Source organism: Tasmannia lanceolata, unplaced genomic scaffold (assembly GCF_043159265.1).
Source record: "Tasmannia lanceolata isolate RefF3 unplaced genomic scaffold, GAP_Taslan_0.1 ptg000008l, whole genome shotgun sequence".
Taxonomy (NCBI): Eukaryota; Viridiplantae; Streptophyta; class Magnoliopsida; order Canellales; family Winteraceae; genus Tasmannia; species Tasmannia lanceolata.
In genome coordinates, this window is record NW_027518685.1 from 20,782,278 (window position 1) to 20,805,512 (window position 23,235).

The window sequence follows — 23,235 nt, forward strand, 5'->3', positions numbered from 1 at the left end:
ATGATAATGAAAAGTAGTTCTATTGATGATTCTCTTGAACAATAGAAGGCATCGAATATTTTAGTTAGCACCATTAGATTAGGATGGCAAATCAAACATCTAGAATGTTTGTTTTCCATCCTTAGTATTGATTTCAAGTCCAAAACTGATTCTTAAAGTGTGGTTTGCTGTGTGAAATTGATTCATCCCTACAATGTGTATTTTTTTGGGATGTAGAATCGATTTGAGTCCAAATTCGATTCAACAACTACAAAGCAAACACCCAATTTCACCAAGAATTGGTTTTGGACTCAAAATCGATTCTCAAATCCAAAGCAAACAGGGCCTAATCAAGCAATCTTGATTACACCGTTAATGATCCTGGGGTGTAGGATCATCAGATCAAGGTGTTCTCAACTGGGATGAATGGTCACCCACACAAGGCACAAGTGGGGCCTAATCAGTGTCTGTTAGGAAGGTACCTGACTAACAGTCAGTCAATTATTCAGTAAAAAAAAAACAAGCAGTCGCTTTAGCATTGTCCTAAAAGTAAATAGTCTTTAACTGTTAGCTCATTGAAGAGAAAAGTATGTTACTGGCTTACTGCAATAAAACTGTAGATGGATACACAAAATATTTTAGGATTAAGTTGACAGAAAAAGTTAAAGAAGAATGTTATTGTGATAAAATATTATGATAAAAGTCCATATAAATTTGAATTGAGTGCAAATAATTGCTTCTAAGGCTGCAAGCATTTGAGCTATGAGAGCCAATAATTTAACTAATATTTGCCGTTGTATCATATATACTTTCTAGCTTAGCCATGTCCCCATTTCTAAATTTTAGGGGTTTGCAGTGTCCGACTCTCCGTCGTGTCCGTATCGATTCGCAACACTCGTGCCCGTGTACACAAATCATAGCATGTGAGAGAGCAAGGTGCTAGTACATGGAATTTCCTAGCATAGTCACAAACGTGTCTCGTGAATTTCTCGGGGAGGGAGTGTCTCAGGATATTTTAAAAAAAAAGTTAATTTTGGGTTTATATGGGAAATCTAGAAAAAATTAAATATATTAAAATAAAAAATTTAAGAACAAAATTAGGACAAGAAATAATACAGTGAATTTATTGGGATATTTTTAAAATATTTTCACGATAAAAAGTAAAATATGAAGATATCTCGATTATTTTTCAGAATCACGGGATACTTGGATTTTATCGTTTTATCAAAAGATTGCAAAATACCATGATATTTCTGAAAATTATTTGTGGTTATGTTTCATAGGCCATTACATTGAATCATTGATGTGTTCCTTCAAGAAAAAATATAACATCATGGAGTAGCATGAAGTAAATGCAGACACTGAATATCAATCAATGGTTTCTTGGGCTGAAATTGTCTAGCCATCACAAGCCCTATGGAATCTATAAACATAATATCTAGACTTCTTTCAGGATTGGTGTATGCTTGAACATCCAAAAAAATCATAACAATGTAATTTTATTATAATGCACATCACTTATAAGTTTATATTACTACAAGAACCAATTGGGAGCCAAGAAATCAAATTGGTTAAATGAACATAAAGATACACATGCTATTCAATTGAGATTTCATGCAGGACTCATATGTAACATCTTTAAAGAGCCTAGAAAGGAAAATAAATACCGGAAAGAACTAGTGGTAACTTTCACCAACCTCAAATGGGTGAACGCCTTCCCAAAGTGGGCCTTTGATTTTATGCTCATATTTGGAACAACTCCTTCAACCAGCTTTTTTATCAGGGCTTTTTAGATTGAGGTTAAACCATTTCTTCTTGGCTGATTTATCCTTTCCATCTGAACTTCCATCTTCTGCTGGGCTCTCAGTCTTGAATTCCTCACCGGGATGTTTACTACTGTTGCTGCTCCCAGTAACATTATTACTAAGTGTTCTTACCATGGTGAATGAGGACTGGATGTTGTCTCTTTGTTTCAACAGCTCATCCACCTGCACAAGTGGTGTTGCAGAAAGCACATCAAAGACTCCCCCCGCAAAGGCAGAATATACACATCCTTAAGCATAACACTTAAAACAGCACTAAATCCAATGTAATTTATCATTAAAAAAAAAAACAGCACTGAAGCCAATGTTGGCAGACCTAATTAACAGTAAAGATAAGTCATAAACGAACAAAAAGGTTTCCCTAAAAGGTGCAGAAAAATGGTAGTTGCCCTTTAGATCATGCTAAGGGACCCATTTATCAAACGTGATCAAAGTTGTAAAACGTACCAAAAAACGTGAACACGTGTTTAATGCTCTCTAAATGTAGACACTTAGGTAGGGTCCTGAACAGCATTTTTCCATGTTCAAAAGAGTAAGCATGTAGTCCACACCACAAATTTTACACATAAGACAAAGAATGGACTAAGACCTAGTGTAAAAAAAGGCAATTTATTTTCATCCTTGCATTGAACAAAATAACCAGTGGTTATTGTAAACCTGCACGTGAAACATTACCAGTTTAGGAATGCCATGGGAAATGTGCACTGGTATTTGGGTCATTTCAAAATAAAGGGAAGTCTACTGACCAGCACAAAAAATTGGGGCCTCCCTCAATATAAAACCATACAAGTTGCACATGTTTGAGATTCAGACTGCTCATAAGGGATGCACCACAAAGAGAGAGGGAAACTCGTGAGAGTTTAGAGTTAAAACTCCAATATCTTGACATACACACAGAAAAAAACTATTCCCCCTTACCGGAAATGGGGAGTAGATGGCTCGAGGATTGGCAGTGTTCCCACTGCCAATACCAAAATTTCAGTTGGTGGAAAAATTGCAGAATCTGCAAACAAGCTAGGGAGGATTAAGCAAGGGGTTGATAATAGATTTGGGAACTGGTTTTGCTCTCCCTGCAAGTATCTCAACTTCAAATGGCGGGGTAACTGTCATTGGTGTCGACGGTGTAGCAACCCTTGCAAATGGGTATCCCGCTCTAGCCCTTTACCCCGCCTGGAGGTATGCTACGACGAGGGCGATCGATGGCCTGACACTGGTACAATTTCCTCTTATGGGATAGGAGGAACTTCGATCTTGGCCATTTCGGGTAGGGAAGTGGAAGTACGAATGGATGCACTAAAAGCATGTCTAGGAGGGAAAAAGAAAAACCTCAATGGATAGTTAGAGGACCTTTGGTTATGGGCACAAAAGTGATGGGATATCCCATCTTTACAATGCCCCTGTATTCTGGCGAAAGACGAGCTCCTTTTTATGTTTGATTCAGAATTGCAGGCATCTAAGATCCTCACTAAAGGTCCGGGAGCACTGGGATCGCAGTTGCGCTCTCTTGCTCCTTGGAATAAGGAGTTCTCTCAAGGCGATGAAGCCCTATGGGTAAACTTCTATGGCATCCCATTACATGCCTGGGCAGTATCGGCGGTTAAGGCTATAGGGAGTCTCTTTGGTAAAGATCCCAGTTGCGCTCTCTTGCTCCTTGGAATAAGGAGTTCTCTCAAGGCGATGAAGCCCTATGGGTAAACTTCTACGGCATCCCATTACATGCCTGGGCAGTATCAACGGTTAAGGCTATAGGGAGTCCCTTTGGAAAGGTCCTGGAAACAAAGATGGAAGGAAATCATCAGCATTGTATGAGCTTTGTCTCGGCCAAAATTCTAGCTCCCCGTAGGAATTTTTCAGGTACCTTTGTCAATGTTAGGATTTTGAACTAGATTTACTCCATAAGGATCGAAGTTTCCGGAAAAAATGATTGTTCAACCGATTCTGAACCCTCTAGCCCCTTGGATTGGCAGTTGCCTGAGACCCCTTCGGCTCCTGCCGGATCGGACAACTCAATTTCAGCTCCGGTTGGTGGTCCTCCAAATACTCAGAGTTGGATCCCCGAGGCTCCTCGGACCCCGGCCTGATTTCAAATTTCAAATCTAACCAATCAAATATCCCTGGCGCTTTGTCCAATGTTGGACCTGAGAAAGGTGCTGAGAAAGGGGTGATGGGATCTAGGATGAGGTGAAAATATAGCCTGTCATCGGCGGAGCACGAACCAAATGTCTCTCCTGCCCCTAGACGGAAAGTCGCGTGGCTAGATCAGCCCACCAAGTTGAATATTAAAACTTGCAATTATTTAAGAGTTAGGAACACCCATTCTGGCAAGAGTCTTCTCGGTTTAAAACTGATCAACAGTTTGGAGAAATCATCTGGAACCACTTCAGTAGGGGTAAGGGACAGATTATCCCACTTGCCTACATTAGGTCTTGCTTTGGGATAAGCCATTTGGTCTTTTCCCCGGTCTCTAGCAAAATATTGATTTTTTGGGTAAGGAAGTCCCCTTTATTACCTACAGTAGACGTGAGGTTTGAGAGAAAAATCCGCTCAACTAAAGTTATTTTTAATTATTTATTTTCATTAATGCTTGGACTTGGGGGAGTGGGCTATATTAACTTTTAGTGCTAAAATACATCTTTCTCCTTTATCGAGGAGTGGGAAGTTGTAAGGTCTTGGATGTGGAATTATAGGGCATTACTGGTACAATAATTGAAGAGAAGTAAGAAATCTAAAGGCGTACTCGGCTTTTTGAGCGATTCTTCCTCTTTCCCTGGGTAATCTAACTAACAAGTAGGAATGGATAATAGAGACCATTCGGGTGATTCTTCCTCTTGTTCAGCTGGACGGAGGAGATGGCTTTTTACGGAGATTACAGTTTTAGAAAATATCCTCACGAGAATGAAGTCGATGACTTATGATGAGGAAAGGGCCTTCAACAATGACCTGACCCACAAAGAAATGATAGGAGAGTTCTTCCAGAAGCAGTGGAAAATTTTTAAACAAGACGCCCAGGACTGCCCCATCACCTTGTACAGCCTTTGTGAGATAGGCGAGGTCAAAGACACCCACTCGCCGTTATTTAAACACCCTTTCTTCAAACTACTTTTAGCTGAAGAAAATGACGAGAAGAATATTGTCCTAGTTTGTGTGGCTTTCAAACACCATAACAGTCATTTTAGCTAATAGGAAAAACCATAGTTATTATTGGCACCAAATAAATTATCTAGGAGTAACCATTCAAAAAAAAAAATCCAGGAGCAATGATTTAATTCAAAATTGAAAGTAAGACTGAAAGAGAAATGGTAAGGGAATACAATGAAAGTAAATGAATAGATATTTTGTGCAAATCTACACCTACCGATTGCTTTTCTTGGTTGTATCTGTTTGTCACTTCTTGAAAGTGTGCCAAAGCCTACACAACCATCAGCAAGAGAAAGTCAGAACAACTATCTTACACTATTGGCCCTGCAAGCAAAATAAAAAGTCCACCTTTCTGTATTCTGTCTCAAACTGCCTTAGCTCATTTCTTTTTGTTAAAATTTGAGCCTCAATCTCCTTTAGCTTCTCGGTGGTATCCTCAAATGTCTTTGCACAAAGTGCTTCAATTGTATAGGTAGCAGTCTTGAAAAAATTATCTCCTGAAGAAATTTTGCAAAGAACTTATCAGATTATGTAGAATACTCACATGTAAGGTAGAATCGAGAAGAAAAAGAAAGTAACCAGTGCAGACCATAAACAGCAAATATGTGAGTGCCAGCTTTTAGTTCCGAGACTTCACAGGGTTGGAGACCTTCCAACCTTTTGAAGAAAGCAGCTTCAGGGTCTTTGGCCATTGCTAACTGCACCATCAGAAATGAAACCCACAGTTTTACTTGTAATTATATCAGAGATTCTCCGGTTAAGAGATGGGAATGAAGTTGCATACCGCATTCACTGTTGAATCCATACGGTATACTTGAAAATGTAAGAAATACATCCCTGCAGATGTTGACTTTCCAGTCTTCTCACTATCTTCCTGAACACAAAGACGAATGGAAGATATGTTCATGTTTGTGGTCATTGACATGGGTATCAAGATAGTAAGGTAGCATGGTGAAAAACATTGGTACATAGTCATAAATAGCACCTGAATCATGCATGGTATATAACTATCAGAAATAAATATAGGGAGATGCATGGATTTAAGTTTCGGTTTCAGTTTCAGTTTCGGGCATGGCCGAAACCGAATTTTTGGCCAAAATTCAGTAAAAAATCAAAACAAATTTCAATATTGTACTGAAATTTTGTAAACAAACTAAAAAAATCACATTTTTCCGAAATTTTGGTACTCTGGCTGAAATTTCGGGTTTGGGTGATTCGGTTATGGTCCCAACCAAAATCCGAAATTTCAGTATTTCGGCCGAAATTTAAAACCATGGGGAAATGATATCAGCACTATCATGTTTTGATATTTCCACTAAAGCATCTTGTCTTTTAGTATTTCAAGAGCTGTCAAAAGGTTATTACAGTTACCAAAAAGCTCTCACAAGCCCATTAAAAAAGAAAAGACAAGCTGGGCCGTGCAACTATTAAAACATGGTAGTGCTGATATCATTTCCCTAAATATATTATGTTCAAAGTTTCTAAATGGCTGTCTTGTCTGTCAAGAATCATCAGATAGAATGGTTAATATAATCAGATTTTCTTGAAATTTTGAACTGATCAGGTCAGAATTATTAAATCAACTTAAAAGTCAGTCAAATATTGTGGAGCAACATGCTTGCTAGGAATAACTCAGATTTAGTAACAAGGTGGTACAGCTATGAAAATATGAAAAATAAAACATACATGGATTTCCTAACAGAGGGAAAGCGCGTAATGCATGCTATAGAATCCACTAATGTTCCATTTAAAAAAAAAGAATCCACTAATGTTACAAGAATGAAACTAGTCAAACTACATGTTATCTCCTACCCCTTCTAGTGCATGTCCAATTAATTTCCAATAAAATATAATCAATTTTGTAGTGGCTTCTATAGCATGCATTACCTGCTATAGAAAGAATTGAGAAACATTGAATGGCATGCTCCCTTACAGGATCCAAGATGACTCCTCGTCACCCTCTCACACTCACACCGCATCCTCTTTGTCAAACGTGATTTAACCTCAAAGGGATCAGGAAGACTACTGATTTAAGCTAAGGAATCGGATCAGGAGGAAATGTTTGAAAAGGGCAAGGAGCTGGGTGTCCTTTTGAAATAAGGGAAGAGCAAACAAAATCATGATAAAGGGAATTGAAGATAGGGAGTAGACTGCAAAGGCTTCGAAAAAAATTCGAGCCAAAGGGTCAAGGGAGTTGAGAGCATTGGTCCGAGGGAAGGAATGGATGCGGGACTTTAAACACAGATACAAATTAAGATAATCTTTTGGAACATTAGGGGCCTGGGGGTTGAAGAGAAGAAAACAGCAGTCAAGGAACTTCATTTGAATAAGGTGGGCAGACATAATGGTGCTTGTTCAATCTTAAGCGGCGGGGGTGACAGATTCACTAATAAACAATTTGTGGGGAAGAAACAACAAAGAATGGGGACATTAAAAAAAAACAAAAACAAAAGGATGGTTAGCCCTAAACGACAGGATCAGCAGGTGGAATAATCATTATTTGGATAGAGGCCAAATTTTCCTCAGATGAGGCTATGGTGAAAGAATACTTAGCATCTATTCTATTAGTCTTCAAGACCAATTTTCATTGGAGGCTGATAGAAGTATATGGCCGAGGCTTTGTATCTTAACCTTGAGGTCGCAGGTTCAATTTCAGCTTACCTACATAAAAAAAGATAGCAGAATATGCGCCTGCCAGGGCATGGGGTCAAAATTTATTCTGGGAAGAATTATAGAAAATCAGCGAAGGATGGAATGGACCTTCAATTAAAGGAAGGGATTTTAACACAGTACGATTCCTGCATGAGAAAATCCGGGCCGGAAGGATCATACTAAGTATGGCGAACCTATCCAACTTTATTCAAGACAACGAGCTGGCAGTTCTTCCATTAAAGGGGACTAGATATACAAGGACCAGCAATCAAGACAATCTAATTCTCAGCAGGTTAGATTGGATCTTGATCTCAAAACACCAGGAGGAGAGATGCCTACCTATTCTTCATTCAGAGAGCATTGCCTCGTCTTACTTCATACCATTGCCCTCTTTTACTGGACCTGAAAGATCGAGACCATTCAAATTTGATCCAGCATGATGGGAGGTTCCAGGATTGATGACGACATAAAGAAATGGTGGCAAGAAGCCACATTTGAAGGGTGGAAAGGTTTTATTTTGTTTCAAAAGTTTAAAGCGACAAAAGCAAAAATTAAAGATTGGCAGAATGACTCATGAAGAAAGGTAGAGATTTAGAAAAGAGCAAGTGTTGCAAGGAATTAAAAATTTGGACAGCATAGAGGAACATAGACTCCAGGTGGAGGAGAAAAGTTAACAAGACAAGCCTTCAAGGTAGAGTATGAGGAAATATTAATAAGAGAGGAAATCAGTTGGCATCAGAAATCTAGAGCCATATGGCTCAAGGAGGAGGATCAGAAAACAAGATTCTTCAACAAAATAGCAGGTGCCAGAAGCAGAATCAATGCTATACACTATCTAATGGTCAGGGATGAATTGGTAGAAGACAAAGACCGAATCAAAGAGTCCATCATACGATACTTCTCTAAGCTATATTCCCAAGAGCATGACTAGAGGCCGAAATTGGAGGGTCTTCAATCCAAGCGACTGGCACAATACCAATCTAATAGGCTAGAGAGGGAGTTCTTGGCAGAAGTATTAAATTCTATCCTTAGTATGAAGACGGATAAAGCATCAAGACCAGAGAGTTTTCCTATGGCTTTTTGATATTAGGAGACTACAAAAAAAGGATAGTATGCCATCCATGGGGGAGTTCCATAGAAGAGGAAGATTGGGTAAAGAGAGCAGTACCAACTTTATCACACTTATCCCTAAAAGGTAAAGGGCCATTGAATTGAAAGTTTTTTTACTAGTACGGTTGGAACATGGTATGTAAAAGATCTTGTCCTGAGAAGGGTCAAAAAGATAATGGAAAGGATTGTTTCCAAGTTTCAAGGCCTTTTGTTACTGGAAAACAAATTTTAGATGGAATCCTCATTGCAAATGAAGGCATTGATACTTTAAAGAGAGAAGGATATCAGAGACTCATAAACGATCGACTGGGAGAACGCTTATAATCATGTGGAGTGGAATTTCTTGGACTACATTCAACAAAAAATGTCATTTGGAACCACATGGAGGCAATCGATGAGATCCTGCACATCACCTTCTTTCTCCATTCTATTCAATGGAGCACCTATAGAAATCTTTGGAAGTACAAGAGGGGCCAGGTACGGCGATCCAATCCGCTATATCCATATCTCATCATTATTGTGGTCGAGGCCCTCCTTCTATTAATATCAAAAGTGGAAGAGAAGGAATTTATCAAAAGATTGAAGCCTAGTAAGAACAAGCAACAGACATCTCATCTTCAGTTCTTCAATGACACCATATTTTTAGAGGAAAAACACGTGAAAAACAATAAAAGGGTGTTTAAATGGTTCAAAACATCTCATCTTCGGCAGGTTATTGCGCGTGTGATGCAGATAATAGGCCAATAAGTGGCATATTTGCCCATTAGGCTTTTATTTTCCATGTTATTTGGAATTAGGAAGTTTAGTCTTTTAGGAATTCTTATAAAGTAGGTTTCGCAGGAATAGTTTCGCGGAGTGACTCGGAGCCCAATTGGACCAAAAGGGGTGGATTTTAACAAAAGATAACTTCTAAATATTCAAGTTTGGTAAGACAATTTTTTAATATTTTCGTTCTTCTTGTTTGTTAAACTTTAATGTGATTAAATAACACTATATGTGTTTGATTTTCAAAGAGCTCCAGCTAATATGAATCGCATAAATACAACTTATGGCTTGAAATGGAAGAAAATTCGAATCAGATTTGTCTATGAACAGGGAAGCCATAAGTAACGCGACTATGAATCTCATGGGGAGTTCGACCTTGGCTCAGGGCAAACACTAGCGGCATGCTTAACACAAGCAAGCCGGATGAGAAGTGGTGTTTTCAGAGGAGGACAGGTCCGTTGCAATAAATTTAAAGACATATTCTGCGATTTAAAGACTTATTCTGCGGGATCAGCTAGTGGTAGTATTTTAGTAGTACTAGAGGATGGGAGGAGTCAAAGAAATGTACAACTGGACTAGTCTGTGTTGGTGACATGGATTTAGATGAGATGGGAATGATAAAAATTAAGGTAGAATCAATGTTTTTTGGGAAGGTTACAAGTGACAAGATCTACCAGCAAAGTAGCACCTTGCTAGTTTTACGGGTGCAAAACAACGTATGTGCATGCCCGCAAATTAATAGAAGAAATCATGGATCCTACAGTACCTACACCAAACATGAAAAGAAGTGAAGATGAGTTAAAGCAAAATCAAAAGTGTGGTCAAAAGTAGCGAGAGTATGAAGAAAGAGCTAGATAGGAATTATCCAAATCATGCAATAGAAATTGCTTATCGAGCAAGGAAAAACATCAGGGGAAAAGTTAATGACGAGAAGTGCAATAATAAGAAACAATTAGAGATGTATAACGTTCTTTCCACGGGATTGGGGATTCTGCATATTTTACGGCAGCTAGAATATGTTCGAAGGGTGATTACATGCCATAATGCGATTACCACCCAACCGTCGGATGAAGTTCAATGTGACGGTCACATCATCATTCATCCGAATGAAAGTTGAAAAGCCAAAGGTGTTGAAGCGGGCGAATTGCATGATCGATGACGGCGTGCAAACAAACAAGCTGGATCGCACACCAATGTGTATGATCTTGCATGCACGACGCGCTCAGCTTGGTCGTTTATGCGCTCTTCGTTCATGAAAAGATTGGTTGCACCAACTCTCTTTTTCTCCCTTGTTTTTTCTCATTGTTGTCTTATTTGTATGCCGTTCTTCTTCTTCCCAACTAAATCAATCCCTGTAGTCTACAAAAGGGAGACAAATCGAGTAATTATGCCAAAAAAGACAGCAATATTAGAGGACTTAATCAGAATTCAACTAGGTGTAATATTTCTTTTAGAGCCCGCGATATTTCCTTATTTGTGTTATTACTTCCAAACTATTTCTCATATATATATATATATATATATATATATATATATATATATATATATAGAGAGAGAGAGAGAGAGAGAGAGAGAGAGAGAGAGCAGATGTTGGCACCAAATTTTTTCATCGAACAAACCCTTCACTTGTGTTTCCAAACAAATTACCATTTGTGGGTGACAAGCTGATTATACCATTTTAAAGAGTTCAGTTATGTGGATAGAAAAGCACAGTCCTTTGATTGCTGTGGAGAATTTTCCCACCCCTCACTCTCAACTTGAACTGAGGGTGGTCTACGCCCTCCACCCCAAACTTAGGGAATCGATTTTAATTAGCCCCCCTAAAAAGTAGTACGGCTTCTCTTTATATATAGTATAGACAATGCAACGATGAATACAGTCTAGATTGAACACAAGCCAAACCAAGCACACAACATATGAAAACTTCTGTCAAACACATAAAGAAATTTCTATTTCACTTTTCATTGAAGAACTTTGTTTAAGTAACGAACACCAAATGCAGATCATATTAAAGAGAGAAGCTGTACACGTAAACGCTATAAAAGCATGTAACCAAAAAGTAATGGAACTTTGAAACAGAACAGATCAACAGAATAAGAAACTGCAAAGTAAGATTACCTGTAGAGCTAAACCATAACCACCACTGGCCTCTTGCTCAAAATAAAGGAGCTGTGGGAATTAGAATGAGATTCAAGATGTAAGTGCACATTCTAGACAAATGATGATTAAAAGAAAGAAATATAATAAGTTTCCAATGCTAAATTGAGAAAACAAGGTATTTTGAAATACAATAAGGGGCCGTTTGGATACGCAGATTTTAGAATTCAGGTTTTTAGTTTGAAAACAGTGTAAAAGATGGTTCATGATCAAGCTGCTGCCGGTGTTCTGGCTGTGTTTCTTGGATTTTAAGTAAGAAAACCAGGTTCTAGAAACCTCTCCCCCATCACGAGATTTCTAAAACCTGGTTTTCTTACTTAAAATCCAAGAAACGCTGCCAGGACAGCAGCAGCAGCTTGATCATGAACCCTCTTTTACACTGTTTTCAAACTAAAAACCTGGATTCTAAAATCCACGTATCCAAACGGCCCTTAAATTTCCAATGCTACAAAGAAAACAAAGTAATTTTATAAAAAAAAAATTAGTAGTTGTACCTTAAATTTGCTTTGGGAACCTGAAGTAACTCTAACTACAATCCCTGCCTGGGCTTGTTGTTCATTGATTGTCACACCAAAAAAGTGAGCACACTGCTTTTCAACCTGCAATGGAAACGGAAAAGATAAGAAGACACTCAAACTAAGTTTCCCTATTCCATAAAAACTGAAAAAAGAAGAAGAAGAAGAGGACATAAAGAGCCATATGAGCACCTTTCCGCTAACTGAAGCTCCAAGAGGAAGAGGTCTAATAGTGACAGTTCCATTGAGAGCCTCTTCAAGAACAGCAGCTGAAATTGTCGTCTTTATAGGGACACCAAGCTTGCTGAAAACATTTGGAAAGAAATTGCTTAATAATAGCCATGATACAACTACAAAATTCTCCAATTTGAACTCCGTTATCACCTGAATAATGCTGCAAACATCGTATTGACTGTTCCAAGGCTGGATAAGTCAATCTCCATATCCATGCCCTCAGTTTCTACGGCCTAATCCAATGCAGATTGCATCATCAAAACCACTACAACAATAATATAAATAAAAAACACTTTGAATCTGAAGGCAGTAGTTATCTTAGATTGTAAACAATGGATGCAATAAGTGAGACAGTGAAGGAATGTGATGGTGTAAGTCTCGACTGATGTCGACATATGTTTGAAACCGGCATTTGAAACCACGGCTTCAGTAGGCAAGGTAAACAAAGAAAAGACAGCAAATTTCCTTGCCGTAGACATCTAGAAAAGTCAAAGCAACCACAATACCTTCCATTAATCAGAACCATGGCAACTAATTTTATCCCCAAAAACTAGTCGGCTATTATATATATATATATATATATATATATATATATATATATATATATATAGAGAGAGAGAGAGAGAGAGAGAGAGAGAGAGAGAAGAGTTTCTACACGCTAGTGTAGATAAGTTATCTACACATTAGCTTAAAATACAGTGGGGGCCACATTGTTTGGGTGATCCAAAGCATTCATTTGATGGGCCCTCACATAGATAGGGTGTGCCCAAAAAATCAGCTCCATAGGATCATTCTAACCATTCAAACAGTGGAGGCAAAAAATGGATAGATTTGTGAAGGTTTATACACGTCCATTTTACCTCCACAAATCGTAGCGTTGGGATGATCCTATGGAGCTGATTTTTGGGGCATACCCTATCACAAATCAGTGATAGGGTGTGGACTATCCTTCTACCATCACCTAGTGACTACTAGCCCAGTGTCCTCCAAGATTGCTAGAGTGTGGACTATCCAGGTCCCTCCTAGAGTTAGTGTTTTTGGATGGGCGGTTCTATGGGAAAGAATTCAGACTGTGGATTTCCTTAGAAAGAGGGGGATGCTTATTATTGATCATTGTCCATTATGTCTTTAATCGGGGGAATTGGTAAATCACATATTCATTCATTGCAAGTTCGCTAGAGTTATTTGGAGCAAGTTGTTAGACAGGTTTGGTATCTCCTAGGTTTTTCCAGGTTCTATTTTAGATCTTCTTTCTGGATAATCGGCTAATCCTGGGAAGGAGAGAGGTAAAGTTCTATGGAAAGTGTCCATTTTAGCCATTTTATGGGTGATTTGGAAGGAGAGAAACGCTAGGATTTTCAAGAGCAAATCTAAGAGCCCCTCTTACCTATTCATCAAGGTGATCGCTCTAATAATCTCATGGGTTAAACCGCTTCCCCAATTTAAATTTGTGTCGGCATATGATTTATGGGAAAGGTGGAGGGATATTTGTAATAGTGTTGAAAGCGATAAAAAAAGTATAAAAATGGGAGCCACTTCCCCAGGAATTCGTAAAGCTCAACTTTGATGGCTCTAGTTTGGGGAATCCTGGTCCTACAGGAGTTGGGGGTGTTCTTAGAAATGCGGGTGGTGAGGTTCTTTGGGCTTTTGCGGGGCCTATTAGGGTGGCGGATGCTATGGAAGCGGAGGTTCATGCAGTACATCAAGGGTTGGAGCTTGTTATGAAAAATCATCATAAGAAAGTCATAGTACAAGGTGATGCTCTGATTGTCATCCGTTGGCTCATAGGTCAGCAAAACCCGCCATGGAGATTTGATAGGTGGTTTGATGAAATGTTTGACTGGGTGAGGTCCATGGAGACAGTTTTCAATCATGTCCGGAACTCTGCTAATCAGATAGCTGATGGGTTAGCTAGAGAGGGTGTATCGAAGAAATCTCTAGCTATTTTTTATTCTCTTCAGCCACGATTTTTTTTGTTTTTATAGTTTGCACGGTGTATTTTCTTTCTTCGCTTGTATCTTGACCATCTCGGTCTTTCATTCTAAGATATTGGGATATTATTTTCAAAAAAAAAAAAGGTTTACCATAGGTTGGTTTTATCCACACCAACGCTAAAGTTTTTATAAAGAAATAATCATTTTATATATGTAAAATATTAAAATACAACCCGTTACATCCATGATATTACATAGGGAAGAGTCCACTTATCTACTTATAAATTCAACGCACTCGTAGCTTGAGCTTTTCTACAAGACACATGAGCGTATAAATATGTAATAAAGACCAGAATGGATTTAGTAAACTTCCTTCTGGCCATTTTAATGACTAACATAAGCAAACATGCCACTTCTTGCACAGTTAGTAATGACAGTGATGACCTGTGACCGATTATTACATAACATTCACTTAAACAAACCGCAATGATACCAGCAATGCTCCCTACACAACTCCTAAAGTCCTAAGTGGCTATAACAGGTCATTCAAAAAAGTTAAAAATGGTTTCCTCTTCAAGAGAGACACTCCTTCAGCAAACCTGCTCATTCTGCATCGATTCACAAAATGAATTATGAGAAAACAAAACATTCGTTTACCTCAAAGCCCGCAATATCATATTGCCTTCTTTTCTCTGGGTCAGACAAGATGGTATATGAATATGCAACCTCTTTGAAAAGTTCTGAGGCTTCGGGATTGCTGACATTTTTGTCCGGGTGATACCTATAAAAAAGTTGAGAACACATAGCTTTCATTAAACTACTGAGTAATTACACTAAAATAAACATTTACGACCGATAAAAATGAATAAAATGATGATATACCCGCATGAAACTGCATGATAAACATTGTGAATGAGGGGTGCTGAATGAAATGGTATAGCTATTGAACTAGTTAAAAGACAAAAGCAAATAAGTATGAAAAGCACGAGTGATTCAAATCAATAATCCATCACAAAAATAGTCAACTCATGATTGTAGGAGAGGGACTAGCAATTGTATTGACCTGGACATCTCTGGTTATAAGTTATAATTGAAATAAAAAATCTAATTATATAATAAGGATCAAGCAAAGTGGAAGAAGAAAGAAAAAAGAAGAGAAGGAAGACAGAAAAAATAGAAGAAAAGAGGGACAATTTGGGGTTTTCTAATGGTGAGTGACTTGAGTGGTTGTTTCTCAAACGGCTCCATTCATCACAAAAATGGGCAGGCTGGACCGTTATGATTTATGACATTCTTAAGTGCTTTTCATTTAAATTTTGGGTTAAGTACTCTCTTAAAGAAAAGTACACTATTGATTTATGGCATTTTTAAGTGCTTTTCATTCAAATTTTGTGTGTGTGTGAAGTTTGTAAAACTTGAAATGGACGTCTATTGATTATATTAGGCAGTTTAGATAAGTTGAAGTTTAGGAAAGTTTAGGGAGTTATTTAAAGAAATTTTGATAGTTTTGGATGGTTTTTTAAAAATAAAAGGTAGTTGGTTATTTTGTTGAGCAGCCATATGCAATTCTAATTCAGCCCTTAGGTCAAATTGAACAAACCTTTGTATTTGAATTTCAAAGCATCCAAATACAAAGGTTATTATTAAAGTGTGGTTATATGAGCCTTTGGGGCATTCACGCAGCTAGTGAGAATATAACTGAGGCATGTCAATTGCTGGTTGAAAACTATTTCCAAACCCCCTCGTAGGCCTAGACTTGCCCTAGGCCTTCGAGAATTTCTGGAAGGGCTCCCTCTAATCAAGGGTAGAATAAAAATAGAAAAATAATGAACTTTTGGGATCATATAAATGTAAGCATTTTGAGGAAGCTTATGAATAACTATGAATTTATATCTTTGGTATTGATGCTCAAGGTTTACGTCACGTGATCCTTACATCTTTCAGTGGTGTGTTGCCACCACATCAGCAAGGTACCTTGTTCATCAGCAACTGGAATGGACAGATAATTGATGCAAAGTCAGATTTTTTTTAAACAAGGCAAAATTTATTAAGAAGACAATGAAAGCAGCAAGGACAAGAAGTTCCTTGCTTCAAGCAGAAAACAGAAATTGTGATCTGTTCCATTATGATATAGGGAAGACATTAGAAACTATCATTCTTTCCTGATACAAGCATGATTTGACAAGTTCCATGTCCATTCCACTTTGTCATTTTTCCATTTTGTAACACAACACCCACCTTCGATCCATAATGGGAAGCTAATCTACAAAAACTGGGGATAGAATCCGTGAATGGAGAATCAGCCAGCATTTTTCTTCCCAGAATTTTATATTCATGACATTTCTAATGCTGAATTTGATGCCTTCTTCAAATTTCTCCCAGCCTTCCACTTTTAGGAATCATGGTGTTTCAATCACTGATTGATTCTATATTTAGAGGCAAATGATTTTGATCCATAAGGATGTTCTTTCTTTTCCTTATCTCCAATGTCCTTTTCCGAGGAAAGCTCAATTTTTCCATCAAGAGTTGCCTATTACAAGTCCCCTATGATGCTACAGGGAGCAGGACTTTTTCCAATTGATATGATGTTTTGTCTTCTTTGGTTCCTTCTTCCCCTCCCAAAAGAACCCCTCTGAAGCTTTTTCTAGCCACTTGCAATAGCTATGCAGATCCTTGAAAATAGACATAAAGCAAGCCCGGTGATTGTCCATGGCCGCTTTTATTAGTGTCACTCTCCCGCCAAACGATATGTGCCGGGTCTTCCATGAGGCCAAAAGATTTTAGAAGGATTACCAACTCCTAACGAGAATCATAGGTACTGGATAAGCAACCAATCCACCTTATGTCCACAAATGTTAGAAAGGTCAGCACATCTTCCTCCTTCCACATTAACACCAACCACAGAGTGTTTGGAGAGATTGATTCTTAAGCCGGAAAGGAAACCACTCAAAAAATCTTTGCAGAGCTCTTCATAATTGTTTTTGGGGAAGATAATCACATCATCGGCTTACTGGAGATGTGTAACAGATATATCACGTGCAATCTTCGCCTCAATGAACAGATCCACCTGTTCTGATTTTGAAATCATCTAGTGTAATGCCTCTCCAATTATTACGAACAAGAAAGGTGACAATGGATCTCCTTGTCTGATCTCCCTATTGCTTCTGAAATAACCAAGAGGAAGCCCATTGATTGGGAAGGAGAAGAGCACTAAAGAGATGCAACCATGCATCCAAAGTCTCCATTTCTGTACAAAGCCCATCCTCAGGAGGAGATAATCAAGAAATGACCACTCCACATGGTCTCTAAAAAATCTATCATGAAAAAGATTCCATCCTATTTCTCAGGATGAAGGGAGTCGATGCATTCAAGGACAATCAGCACACCATAGAGGATTTGTCTACCTTCAACAAATGCATCCTTATGTGGATAAAAAATTCTAGGCAACACTATTGTAATATGATTGGATGGAACTTTTAAAATCACCTTATATAGGTTGTTGACCACAATAATTGATCTGAAATCTTTAGCCGAAACTGCACCATCTTTATTCGGAATAAGGGCAATGTATGTAGGACCCATGCTTTTGTTGATATGGCCATTAAGGTAAAATTCCTCGGAGGCTTCCATTATCTCTCCATTAATTAGGTTCCATAACTCTTGGTAGAAAGCGATAAAGAAACCATCAGGGCTCGAAGCTTTGTTTCTTGCCATGCTAAAAATTGCCGCCTTAACTTCCCCCAACTTGAATTTCTTTTCTACCCTTGAAGATTGATCAATCGACACGGAACACAAATTCAAATTAGTTAGAAGAGATTCTATCAGAATTTGGGGGGCGATGCTCAGAACGATGACTATTTCCAAAAAAAAAAATGAATATTAGGATTACAAGACATATGACAAGTTGAGAAATTGAGATTGTTCGTCGAATCCAACAAACTCCTAGAATATTATGATGAACTGATCAAGATGGTGACATTGGGAGATTGGCAGAGGAGGAGATGATTATCGTGTCACAAATGAAGACAAATAACAGATTCGAGGAAGTGTCTGACTTGGGCGTTGTGGAAATTCTGACAATTCTACATGCAAATTCTACAAAAATTCAACGCAATTGGGTGCTAATGCATATATGCAGGACCAATCAGAAACTCCAAAAATTTCATCAAATTGAAAACCGTGAATTCTTCCTAAAATTGATGCAGAACATCACTAAGCCAACGACGAGGAGAAGAAAGGGAGAAAAAGGAAGGAGAAAAGAAAGGGGGCAAATTTTTTAAGGTTTTCTAAGAAATCATTTGAATTGACTTTACATGTGCCCTAAAGGATTGATTCCTCACAAAAACTGCGATTTGATTTGTGATATTTTTATTTATTTATATTTAAGTTTTGGGTTAAATGACAACATATGCAGGTCAACTTACTATCTAATTTTGAATGTTCCTAAGGACTGAAACAGGTTTCTTTTTATTGTATAACACAATTCAAGAAAGGTTTAGAGTTTAGGAAAGTTTAGAAAGTTAATTTGGAGATTGATAATTTTGGAAATTTTCAAATTAGAGAAAATTACTTGACTATGTTTTTGGACAACATATCCTTCACTAACCATTTCCTTTTTTTGGCTGCTTAAAAATAGAAATGATGGCTTGTTTAGGTTGATTAAAAGGCTGAGTTCATCTCATCATTTTATCTACATATTTTAATATGAAAAATTATCATAATATCAAATAAAGACTGAAAACACATTACTAGAAATAGAATCGAATATATATACAATACCGAATATAACCAACATAAACTACAGGGGCACCTCGTGTGTAATATTTGGTGGTTGGTACGTTGTCTCCCAATATTGTGGTTGGTAAGTCACCTCCCAATATTGACACTTAAAGTTGCAACATAGAAATGTATGTAAACTACATGTCTACCCATGCCATGTTGTTATGTAACGCAATACTACTACTGCGCAAATTTTGATTATGATTGACCAGAAAAGACTATTCCACAAAACCCCTTATTTGAGCCAAAGAATATTTCTTGAAAGCCTTGGTCAGTAGGCATCCAATCAAGGAACAGGTACGCTATATTTATTCGAAAAGGGACGAAGTTTAATGTTACATGAAAAAGTGGTCAAAAGGTGGTAGAGTTAGAATGAGAAGCGAGTTTATCCAATGAACCACAAACCTAAAAATGCAGATGTTAATTCACTTCTACTACATTAGGGGTGAAACTTGGGTCGGGCTCAACCCGAAAAAAGGTCGGGTCGGGTCGGGTTGACTTTTCCCAACCCAGGTCGGGTTTGGGTCGAAGGTTTGGCAACCCAACCCGAGTGAAACCTAGCATTTTTTATAATTTTTTATTTTTTTAAGCTTAAAAACTCGGGTCGGGTTTGGGTTGGAAAAATGGGTTCCTCGGGTCGGGGTCGGGTTGAACCTCATCGGGTTGGGAATCGGGTCAGGTCGGGTTGGAAAAATGGGTTCCTCGGATCGGGTCGAGTTGGCCTCAATTGCACCCCTATACTACATATGAAGCCACTATTACTCACAACTGAAGAGAGGGCATCTAAACCATAGTTTGAAAACTCCCCCACGTCATCGTGGACTCCCTCAAGTCAACTCCCTTTTTCCTTGGCCACTCCGCATTTTGCCCTAGCCATGTTCCATGTTTTGCCTTATAAAGTCAATAAAAACTCCAATGAAGTTATGACAACGTCAACCAAGTACTCAACCGTGTCAACCAAGTACTCCGCCGTGCTTAGTTAACTAGGATTTTCTTCCGCCGCGTTTTGAAACACTGATCTAAACAAAATGATGCAACCAACCTCTAAAGAAAAGAAGAGATCAAAGACACTAAAAAAAAAGTGGGCAGTTTTGAATCTTTTGACCTTATTCTTTGAGAACCTCAAGAAAACATTTACAAGAACCGTGTCCCTGTGCTGCACTTTACATCATCAGGGAATTGTTTTGTTCAGGCCTTAGACGTACATCACTTCACAAATGCAGAAAGGAAAAAATATGTCATTCTACACACACACACACACACACGTGTCCCTACTCCCCTGAATTTTATACTGTCTTATGTTTTTGGAAAATCATTAATGCTGATATGCTCGAAGTGTAAGGAATAGGTGTAAAGAGACCCCTTGACCATCAATATGAAGTCATTGATTCTTTTTTAAAGTCCAAGAAAGAAAGCCGGTACGTTGCTTGTGGGTAATTGTTTTTTCTATTCCTTTTATCTTGCATGTTTGTAATGACCTCCTCGGTCTTTTTCACTTTTAATGAAATTGCTTACCATTCAAATAAAAAAAAAGAAAAAAAAGAAAGAGACGGTAGCAAATTGGCTGTCTGAGACTGAACCAACCAGCAAAGTATGCATAACCAGGGAGGTCCACACTCACTTTAAAAAATCATAGAAGTTTATTTAAATTACCACGCTTTTACACATAGAAGTATAACAAATATGGAAACTTAGTAAGTAAGAACATGCATTTGAGGGGGATCATCTCCCCATTTCATCAATAAAGCTCATTGCCACTCAAGAAAAAAGTAAGAACAAGCATCTGAGGGGGAGATGAGGGAGAATGACAGTTATACACATAAAAAGGACATGAATTTCCTTATATTATGGCGGAAAACCAAAGCCCACGAATTTCTGCCAATGTCAAGTACCAACTCATTGATCTATCATATACCTCTATTGCGTATGGAATTTATGGTTTCCATTGATGCAAATTCAATCACCTCGATTTGAGATGAAAATCAATTCCCTATTGGTACCAAATGGCTATCCATTAAGCGGGGAAAATAGTATTTAAAAAGCAAAAAGATTATGCTTCTACTTTTGCAAGAACGGACTAACAAGGCTAGCCACCTAGCCAACCTTCATAGTTAAATGCCGTCACTGTATGGATAGATCTCATTGTGAAAAATCCTATTACTTGATAATTCATAGGTAGAGCCAAAGAGTGTGAAGTGCAAGAACTTTTCGTTGTACCCATTATACTACTCTGCAACTCAACTATGTAAACCCAAACACGCAAACCCCTGTCCATGAACTTGCTATTAAATCCAATAGGATCATGCAATCTACCATATTCACCGTCCCAAAAATCCAATTCATATTCTTAGTTATTGGGGGAAAAAAACCATGTTAGAATACTAATTCTTCAATAATCTTTCATATGAAAAAAAAAATGCGTACTCTGATGCAAATCAAATATCTGCAATATAGAACAATTACATGCAGCAGATAGAGTAAAAATCCATATAAGATCTCCAAGGCCCTGTTTGTTTTAGATTTTATAACCTACAGTGACTCCAAAACTGATTATAGGACTCAAAACTAGGGCTGAATTTGAGTTCAACAATCAGTTTTGAACTCACAATCGGTTCGCAAAATCCAAAACTAAGGCTGAATTTGAGCCTAAAATAACATGATCCAATTATCAGTATCTGAAAAGAAGAACATACTTGAGAGCAAGTTTTCTGTAAGCTGTTTTGATCTCCTGATCAGACGAATCCCGCGATACGCTCAAAACCTCATAAGGATCTCGACGGACAGCTGGCGTGGAAGAACCTCCGATCTTCGCCATATCTCTATCTCACACACCTTCACTATCTCTATCTCCCCTCAGAATCCCATAATTCGCAAATCAACGTACTAGGGTTTAAGAAAGGTGAAAAATATATGGAATTATCTAACGAACTCCACACGCTAGCTCGCTATTTTTGCTTATAGAGCTCGCATACACAAACCTACAATACAATAATTCGCAAATCAACGAACTAGGGTTTAAGAAAGCAGCAAAAAATAACTAATTGTCTAAGAAAAACTGGCGAATTCCATGCCCTAGCTCGAGATTCTTATTGGAAATTTTCAAAAAAGGAAACTAAGTGTTTGTAGTGGATCTCATACAAGTAGATGAGATTGAATTAGGGAGATTAGGGTTTTGATAGGGTATAAATGATTTAATTGGCGTACCTGGAATTGTTGCAGACAAAAATGGAAAGAGAGAATCCTTACGTCTATGCTTCGTCAAAATCGAGGAATTTTTCAGCCTAAAGATAGAAAAACGTAATTATTATAAGTCTTCTCGGAAGGTGCCAATTTGTTTCTGTTCATGGGTGGCAAAAGTCCTGAATTCAGAAAAAGGATTCGGAGAACTTTTTCGCTGCACGATCGTGCATGCACGTGTAGGCCAAAAGTAACAGTGGGGCCTACACTTTCGGGTGATCCAAACCATTCATTTGTTGGGCTGCCTGTAAGGATGATCCTAATCCTCAGATTTTTTTGGATGTTTAAAATGGACGGTAGAGTATAGAAACCTCCACCGATCGAAGGATTAGAATCGTCCTATGGAGGCCTCCAATCAAAGTCAGGACGTCAAATGAATGGTTTGGATCACTCAAATAATGTGGGCCCCACTGTTTTTTCAGATATGTGAGTGCTCCATTGATCGGTGGCCAAGCACAAGTCTTACCATTGTCAATGATCCCACCTTGATCTTGCATAACTATCGTCCCTTTTATTATTTTGAGAAGGGAAGGCATTGATTTCTATAGGCCTTTATGGATGGAAAGTTTGGTTCACGAGAGATATGGTAGGGGCTGTTGGATTTACAAAATTCAATGTGTTGGTTAATCAATTCGTCCTGTGTGATTGAATTCAAGGTGATTGAGAAAGACGAGGTTTAGAGACTTCTTCCCTAGGCTCTTCATGGCTTTTAGGAAACAAAGGACTTTAATTTACCAAAATGCGATTTATGCATGAATGCAAAGAGCTAAAGCAAGAGCACTGCTAGGAAAATGGGATTCTATTTTGGAAAAAGAAATGGGCATTAATTATTGGAGCCACGTCCACTGAATGACAAAGGAAGGAGCTCAAATCCCCATAAAACCAATAAATAGGTCATGATAAAGTCAAATC

General features: G+C 38.1%; 1 protein-coding gene and 1 pseudogene across 1 annotated transcript; one reads left to right on the forward strand and one right to left on the reverse strand.

Moving 5' to 3' along the window:
* Window positions 1-1,460: 1,460 nt before the first annotated feature.
* Window positions 1,461-22,446, reverse strand: LOC143883411 (chaperone protein dnaJ 15-like). The gene is made up of 12 exons (XM_077386763.1): window positions 22,291-22,446; window positions 21,780-22,064; window positions 14,965-15,088; window positions 12,524-12,606; window positions 12,332-12,443; window positions 12,119-12,223; window positions 11,586-11,636; window positions 5,725-5,814; window positions 5,530-5,638; window positions 5,289-5,437; window positions 5,158-5,211; window positions 1,461-1,967 (listed from the first exon to the last, which is right to left on the reverse strand). Exons 2-12 carry the CDS (start codon window positions 21,899-21,901, stop codon window positions 1,743-1,745), a joined length of 1,224 nt encoding a protein of 407 aa, XP_077242878.1. The 5' UTR covers window positions 21,902-22,064; window positions 22,291-22,446; the 3' UTR covers window positions 1,461-1,742.
* Window positions 15,969-16,107, forward strand: LOC143885635 (U4 spliceosomal RNA; annotated as a pseudogene).
* Window positions 22,447-23,235: the final 789 nt, after the last annotated feature.

Coding starts and splice junctions, on each gene's coding strand:
- LOC143883411 (XM_077386763.1), bottom strand. CDS start 21,901: ATGGCGAAGATCGGAGGTTCTTCCACGCCAGCTGTCCGTCGAGATCCT. Junction 5,438..5,529: donor TCACATATTTGCTGTTTATG/GTCTGCACTGGT, acceptor AAATTTCTTCAG/GAGATAATTTTTTCAAGACT. Junction 1,968..5,157: donor ACAACCAAGAAAAGCAATCG/GTAGGTGTAGAT, acceptor CCACTTGTGCAG/GTGGATGAGCTGTTGAAACA.